The 8,500-nt window shown below is 35.9% G+C and overlaps 1 protein-coding gene across 1 annotated transcript in view; it reads left to right on the forward strand.

Moving 5' to 3' along the window:
- The first annotated feature begins 4,341 nt into the window (after positions 1-4,341).
- Positions 4,342-8,500, forward strand: part of LOC127410976 (paired box protein Pax-1-like) — a 4,420-nt gene continuing 261 nt past the window's right edge. Inside the window, exons 1-5 of the mRNA XM_051646277.1 lie at positions 4,342-4,550; positions 4,971-5,600; positions 6,427-6,560; positions 6,948-7,155; positions 8,153-8,500. The exon at positions 8,153-8,500 is cut by the window's right edge and continues 261 nt beyond it. Coding sequence (XP_051502237.1) covers positions 4,487-4,550; positions 4,971-5,600; positions 6,427-6,560; positions 6,948-7,155; positions 8,153-8,232 — 1,116 coding nt within the window. The 5' untranslated portion in view covers positions 4,342-4,486 and the 3' untranslated portion in view covers positions 8,233-8,500. The remainder of the gene's footprint in view (positions 4,551-4,970; positions 5,601-6,426; positions 6,561-6,947; positions 7,156-8,152) is intronic.

Genomic DNA, 8,500 nt, shown 5'->3' on the forward strand with positions numbered 1-8,500 from the left:
ATAGACAATAAACTTCTGCCAAAAAGCCTTTACCAGTCAAAAATCAAAAGACACTGCATGTCTGCATGACACTGCACTTCTGCTGTCAATTTGGGATGGACTTTAATAGACACTTAATCATCAGTCCTTCAGTTCAGCCAATATTCTTTCATTTTAAACATTGCCTACTCAGTTTACACAATAATGAACAAAGTAATTTAATTTAGCAAAAATGTTGCCACAGTCGCACAATTTTCATGAGATCAGGCTGAATACATGACATGTATTGCTCATAGCTAACTGATATTAAAGGGATAGTTTACCCCAAAATGAAAATTATCTCATCATTTACTCACCATTATGCCATCCCAGCTGTGTATGACTGTCTTTCTTCAGCAGAACACAAACAAAGATTTTTAGAAAAGTATTTCAGCTCTGTAGGTCCATACAATGCAAGTGAATGGTGATCAAACCTTTTTAGAATCACATAAATGGAACATAGAAGTAATTGATGAGACTCCAGTGGTTAATTCCATGTCTTTAGAAGCTATATAATAGGTGTGAGTGAGAAACAGATCAAAAGTTAAGTCTTTTTTTTTTTTTTTTTTACTCTAAATGTTCACTTTTACATCTGAAAGTCACATGTGGTGCCTATTTAGTTTCACTTTCACACCTGAAAGTTAAAGTGTAGATTTAGGGTTAAAAAGGACTTAAATATTCTTCTGTTTCTCAACCACACCTATTATATTGCATCTAAAGATCTTGATTTAAACACTGGAGTCATATGGATTACTTTTGTGTTTCTTTTATGTAATTTTTGGAGCTGCAAATGTCTGATCACTATTCCCTTGCATTATATGGACATACAGAGCTGAGATATTTTTCAAAAAATCTTCGTTTGTGTTCTGCTAAAGAAAGAAAGTCATACACATCTGGGATGACATGAGGGTGAGTAAATGATAAGATAATTTTCATTTTTGGGTGAACTATCTCTTTAAGACAAACAATTTTAAGGTGTGATTTTCAAAAACGTTTTTCATTGAAACTGCTCAATTGGGACTTTAAGACGTGTAAGAAATTAGACAATAAAGGATTTTTTTTTTCTTTTTTCTGTAGACGGTGCTGTTAAAAGCTCTATACAACCAAAAATGACTTGACTTTTGCATTAAATGCAATTGTTTACCAAAACTTTTTTTATTCTCGGAAATTGTGTACAATGATTTTGTAATGGTTAAAATTAATTAATTTCATTTTTTTAAGCTTCCCTTTATAAACTGCGAACGATCCGTTTAAGCTGTAAGTAATGGGAGTGGTCTGAAAATTTACAGTTTTGCTACTTAGATAAAGATCGTTTGGGGAAACTGCCGTAGAAATTAAGGTCTACTTGCGTGCGAGTGACGCTTCTGAAAAACCCATCCTCATGAAGTCACCTGCAGGAGATCCATTGCAATACACTTCAACACACACTTGATGTTTCGATGCTTTTAAGGCAGTGGATCTGACTTCACTATCAAATATATAGCCTACATATAGTAAAGAACAATAATTTGTGTGGACAACCAGGTGGAAGGCCTATAAGTAGGCTAATGGCATGATTGTTGACAGTGGTCCCGCTGCAAAACTTTGGGGGAGCAAAGAGCAGACCACTGCCTGACTAGTGAATCTTCCTAAAGTGCAGCCTGAACTGTTGTGCACTCCACAAAACTGTATACTCCTGCATGCAATACAATGAGCCTCATTATAATCAATATTCTTGTTATCGTCATGATTTATCACATGATTTATCGCTCTGTGATAGCAATACAGATTTATTTGAGTGTAATTGGATTTTTTGTATACCAATTAGACAAACCAACCAGTAAATATGGACACAACAAGCGGATACTGAAAGTATAGACGACAATTCAATGTGTTTGTTTGATCGCATTGTATCATGTATGCTATTGTTGCAGAAGAAATTAACCTGCGCGAACCACAGTTTTATTTAAAAACGGCATTGAATTATATATTAGAGCACAAAGTTGGATGTCCTTCCCCGTGTAAACATTCTATCACCCTTGTTTTCAACAAGTTATGCACAAAATAATTTTATGTAACATTTTATGTGTGCAAATCCATCCATAAATGAAAATAATTAATAAATAGTGTTTTTTATGTATTTGTCGAAATAAGATTATTTCAAATTGACCTGTGCACAAATTGATGCTGAGATATAAATTCGCAAACTGTTTGAATCAATTTAGTATACATAAGTAAACTAAAATACAAACTAGATGTGGAAAATATTTCGCCACGATATTAATCCATTGATATATTCAGGCCTATTTATTTTACAAAAGTGAAACGTCATTGTAAAGATGAATGTCAAAATAGGTATTATTACCATACAGTTTTGCGTTATGTAGGCTATGCTTATGTATTTTATTTACCTCTCTCTGTGCGCATACCACCATTGAACATGCAGCAAGAATGAGAATGTGTGCTGTTATCATTCACTCCTAAAATACATACATACAAAAGAAAGACAGAAAGAAAAAAAGAAAGAAACTCTTTTCATATAATTCAAACCATTCAAGTGTATTCGTATTTTAAACTTAAGAACTAAACACTAAAATGAAATGAAAGCAGTTTAGCACACAAAACATTAGTGTTAGTTCTAATTACCGACGCGCATCACATAAGCAGTCATAGTGGGACAGAGTGGTATACAGACTCCTCTATAACACAAAGGCAATCATATATACGTGATTTTTTTCTCCATTTTAATAAGCGTGAGCGCGTGAGCTTGCATACCTGAGAATCCTGTGCAAGACACCAACGAAATGAGTTTGTCGTCTGAATCATATTATTCACAGACGTTACCGTCAAGCGTTTGCTATATCCGTTTATTCTGTGTAAAACCTTTGTGTACTGACAGCATTTGACTACAAAGTGTAGTCCCCAATTTATCCAGAGGAGGGAGACTTTTTGCTCTCTGCTCGACATCTATCCCATCTGTTGATAAGTCTTGACCATGGCTCTGACTATGCATCTTTTAAAGGTTTGGCTTTTATAACACTCGCTTTGAAACGGTGATAACACCTCTCTTTACTCATTGTGGGCATGGTTACGATACGTAGATGATTCTAATGTCTATTTATAATAGGACCATGTGTCACACTTAGTGCATTCTTTGCACACGGAAGACAGAAAATGTGTTACCTTTCTTTACATCATACTAACCATTTCTATTCATGTTGCTGCCTGCACACATGTTGTCCAAATTACATTCTCCATGTGTTTAAGTTAGAAACACGTGAACTACACACATGTATGGATATTGACACTGCTTCTTGTTCTACTGGGTCGTCTGTAAACTTTTACAAGTGACATTTTGTTAGCTAATAAACTGTACCTTCTTTACTTTCACAGGAAACACCGTGAGCATGCTGTGATAATGCTGGCCTTTGGAATTCAGTCAATACCCTATATTTTCTATATTGCATTCCAGTGACAAAGAGGTCGATTGCATTGAGACTTATTATTTGGTGCACGTGTGCTGATAAACTGATGAAGTACGTTTCCAGGTTGTTGTTGTTTTTTGTTGTTTTTTCTATGTATTATATGTTTTCTATGTATTTTTTCCATGTATTATACAGCGAATACCGCTAATGGAACATTTTATTGTTTTGTCCGTGAGTCCTTCAAATAATTTAAAAAGTTTAACTCAAATGGCAACATACAGTATATAGGCGACCCATTATGCATGATGGCCTGTTTACTTCAATAAAATGCAAGTGACTGCAAATTGCTTGTTTTCAAAGTATAGTGATGGATTAGACAATAAAGCGGAAAGAAATAAACTAAATGGCTTAATTGCCGTTTTTCACGTCATCACAAGAGTCTTTTAGGGACACATGGCAAGATCATAAGGCTTTTATCTGACATGCTTAAATTCAATAAAATGATTATATATATGTTCAAGAAAAAAGTATGCAGTGCTCCCGTCATATATTTTGCCTTCTCATATTCTATACATTTCCTGGAACGTGGACGCCTACCTTTTCTGTTGCACATCGTACTGCCTTTGCTTTTTTTTTTTTTTTTTTTTTAAATCACATATGTTACTAAACTTATCATAAATTTGTCTAGGTTAAAGGCAGCTTCGTTATTCCCTTCCAATCTGAATTAATATATTGAAAAAGGTTAAATTGCACATTTTGAATAGCGCACTTATGCGCGCAGATGCAGCCTATCCGAAGACTCCTGGACCAATGAGCTCGACCAATCGCTCTGCGCGTAACCAGTTAGACTGACGTGGAGGACGCGTCAATTTAACTCCAGCAAACTTCAGCCTGCGGGATCAGACAGATCCCTCTTTAACCGGAGAGGTTCGCCCTTTCCCCATTCTACATTGTACTGCTTTTAAGTTTTGCATGCAGAAGCTTTGCCGCTGGAATAGACAAACGGCTTTCCAACACTCTACTAGTAGACAAGTCTACTACTTTTCAACATTTCCACACATTGCATGCTGCTGCATTCAGCAATCGAAGGGAAACTGTTTCAAATAAACGCATCGCAAGAGCAAATGGGTAAGTTCTCGTTCATATCAACCAGCAAACCTTTTCAGCGGGGATATTGTTTAATTAAGTTAGAAATAACTGTAAAATGAACCTTGAAATTTAATGGACAATGGTTTGCTTTAGTTTTGGGCATTCAAATCATTAAAACAAATCTACATTGCTATGCGTTATTGTATATATTCCCCTAAAAGAACAATTAAATTATATCAGGCCAATAATATGCTATTCGCTGTTTATCTAGAGCCAATTTCAAGTAAACATTTGTGGTATTAAAGAGAAAGAAAGAAAGAAAGAAGCCAATCGCCATGTTTATATACATTTCCATGATTTGGTTAGCTCACTGAACATGTACATGCTTTGCGATGCTGTTTTACCATATGCATATATATATTCACTTTCCATACGTTTAATGCAATTGGTTTCTTTCAGAGCAAACCTACGGGGAGGTGAATCAGCTCGGCGGAGTTTTTGTCAATGGACGTCCTTTGCCCAATGCCATAAGATTACGAATAGTGGAGTTAGCCCAGCTTGGGATTCGCCCCTGTGACATAAGCAGACAGCTCAGGGTCTCCCATGGATGTGTGAGTAAAATCCTGGCGAGATACAACGAAACTGGGTCCATTTTGCCCGGCGCAATCGGTGGGAGCAAACCACGCGTTACGACTCCGAATGTTGTAAAAAACATACGGGAATACAAACAGGGAGACCCGGGTATTTTCGCATGGGAAATCCGGGACCGTCTTCTCGCGGATGGAGTATGTGATAAGTACAACGTTCCTTCGGTCAGCTCCATAAGTCGGATATTAAGGAACAAGATTGGAAACCTCTCCCAGCCTAACCAGTATGAGAATGGCAAGCAAGCCCCTCCGCAGTCTAGTCTCTCCTATAACCACATATACCCGTATTCATACCCAAATACAATGTCTCCTTCCGGGACCAAAATGAGCAATCCATCCGGTGTCCCTGTCACGGGTGGGCATGTAAGCATTTCCCGTGGTTGGCCTTCAGCGCACACGGTCAGCAATATATTGGGTATTCGGGCTTTCATGGATCCTACAGGTGAGACTTATTGTACAGATAAATGGGTTAGACCACAACATTTTAGGCGTACATACATCAGTGATTGCATAGGCCTCACAATAGCCTATGTGGCCAGTACTCAAGGCAAGCCTGTGAGGCCTATATGTGTATAATAAATAAATAAATAACTCGAGGTTTCGATTTTAAAAAAAACTTATGATAAGCTTAAAGAACCAGCTGACATATCTGGACTATCTGGAGACATTATATTGGTGTGGCAACGAATTCTTGGACATTATTAATATTATCGGGTATGAGCTTTCACGTTCTCAGTTCTCTGGCTTAGTTCATGTTCAGAACTATAAAAGCAAATTATCTAGAACTTTTAATTAGAATTTCTATTAAATAGCCCTGTTTAATTAAGTTGATATATTTCCAAATTAAAAACTGAAAAGAACAATTACTCTTCGCGCATGAAATCCTAAAATTTTTTAAACGTTTTAATACATTTGATATAACCATAATTTTTGTAAAGTTAATTTATTTCGGATTAAAAACATGTAAGGGATAGGCTACATAAAGTAACCTTATGCAATTCTTTATAATATACAGTATGAATTTTAAATCCATTTGAGTGGATATGCAGAATTTCTCTTATGCAATTTAGTTATGAAAATGTCGTAGGAACGTCTTTTAAAGATCATTAAACTAATTAAATTAAAAGTGAAACCGTAACCAAACAAATTCTGACATATATTCATTACAACTGAAATGCCATGGTGCTTGGAGTAATTATTCGATGTTTGCATGCAAAGCTAAAAATTATTATTATTATTATTTATTTTTTTTATTGCTTTTTTTCTAGCTATTGCTAGCGCTGAAGGGTACGCACCAAAAATGGAAGACTGGGGTAGTGTCAATAGAGCGTCATTTCCCTCTGCTCACGGAGTCACTGGAATAGACAAATCAGCTATTGATGCGGACATAAAATACCATCAGGTACCGTAGACATTACATGTTTCATATATTGTTTCAGATACAGGCTATATGTTTTGTTCACAAATAATTTAGATGGCCTTTTTAGCCACACTTTAGTGTTCATGTTACAGTGTGTAATTACCACATTACTGTGTAATGCCAATGAACTATTTACTAATATGTAACATTATTTCATGGAGCTGCTTATAAATAGGATTTCACATATTAGTAAATCTATCGTAATTATATTTACACTTAACGTCTTATACGATCATTGTGCTACGTTGTTTATTGATTTTCTTAATCAGTTAATTATTCGCGATATTATATTTAAAATGAAAAAAAAAAAAAAATCTACTTCACTCTTACATTTTTTTTGTCTGTACATATTTTCTTTTGGTTCTTTAGCCTTCATCGACTTTGTCTAGTTATGTCCCGGCGTGCGCTTACTCTCCCTCCAACCAGTATGGCGTGTACAGCGGTCCAGGCAGTTATGTGAGCACAGGGCATCACTGGCAGACCCAGGGCACCAGCCTCTCCCACACGGGCGGTGGCGTGACGATGCACCCGAGTGATATCCATTCTTCTATGGCGTTCAAACATGCAGTGCGAGATGGTACGCTTTGATAGCAATCACACTTTAACTGTCGTATATTTCGATTAAATTTGGGTCTAACCTCGAGTAGATTTTCATTTCAACTGACTGTAAGCATTATGATTTGCCAGTTGTTAGACGTTTAGTCAATCTGTAGAATTGTATTACCTAAATGTCATTGTTCTATATGTTATCAAACATTAATTATGAATCCACTGAAATAATCACAGATCACAGAAAAATATAACAAAGAAAAAGAAAGCAAGGAAAAAGAAACAACGACTTATTTCTCGCTTCCAGACCTTTTGTTGCCTTCGCTGAAGAGTTAATATTCGGTTATTAGCTACTCATATACGGTTCTTGCTCTCATTTAGGCCTTCCCCTGGCAGGCTTCTATAGTGTTCTCAATTAAACCATCAGACTTGCATACACAGTTTTGTGTCGGTTAAAGGTCATGCGGGGTCAGCGGAGCATTATAAGCATTTGGAGTTGGAGTCGGAACTCACCACGTCTTAAGGACCAACATAATGAAATTATTTGCCCCATTAATATGCAACGCACGTCTAGTGTTAATCAATGCCACTTCCATTCATTTGAGGCAATGGTATTTTATTTTTAATATAAGAATACATATAAGCAGGTTCTTATATTTAAAGCCTTGTAAAGTATCTCAGTAGCCTAAATTAAAACATAATTAATAATGGAATAAACGGCCAGGTTCGGAGCACAATATGAGCTCAAAATGAAGTATTTTACAAGATTTTATTTCAGAATAATTCTCATGACATTTATAGAACATTGTTTAAGAAAAAGTCAACATCTGACATTTATAAAAAAATAAATAATAATAATAAATAAAAAATAAATAAATCTAATCATATTTTTTGAATGTCCCGATCCCGTAGCCTTACATTACACATAGTCAAAAGATTCTAAAACAAATAGACAATGCATGATCTGATGTAAAGAGAGTTCCAGTCTGTTTTCTCTCTAAACATGTTCTGTCTGTCCTCTGCAGGAGACAGAAAACCCCCGAGTCCCCTAGTTAAGCAGCACGAGGCCCTATGCTTACACGGACTTCCTAGCTCATCCTCATAACAGCACTTAGGGTACCAGTTTAGAGAGCGCATTTCAAGAATACAACGCCCGTAAGTTCAACCAATGCACATCCTCCAGTGGCGTGGTCTTGACGCCAATTGGCGTTACCAATGTTCAGCGCTCTCTGGGGGAAAAAAAGATATTAGAAAATCCTAATGAATGTTATTATTTATTATTATCATTATTATTATTATGATTATAATTTTTTTTTTTATTTTATTTTTTTTTTTTTGCTGTAACTGTAACTCTGTCTCCAGGCACGGTTGTT

The sequence above is a fragment of the Myxocyprinus asiaticus genome, chromosome 20 (genome assembly GCF_019703515.2).
Source record: "Myxocyprinus asiaticus isolate MX2 ecotype Aquarium Trade chromosome 20, UBuf_Myxa_2, whole genome shotgun sequence".
Lineage (NCBI taxonomy): Eukaryota > Metazoa > Chordata > Actinopteri > Cypriniformes > Catostomidae > Myxocyprinus > Myxocyprinus asiaticus.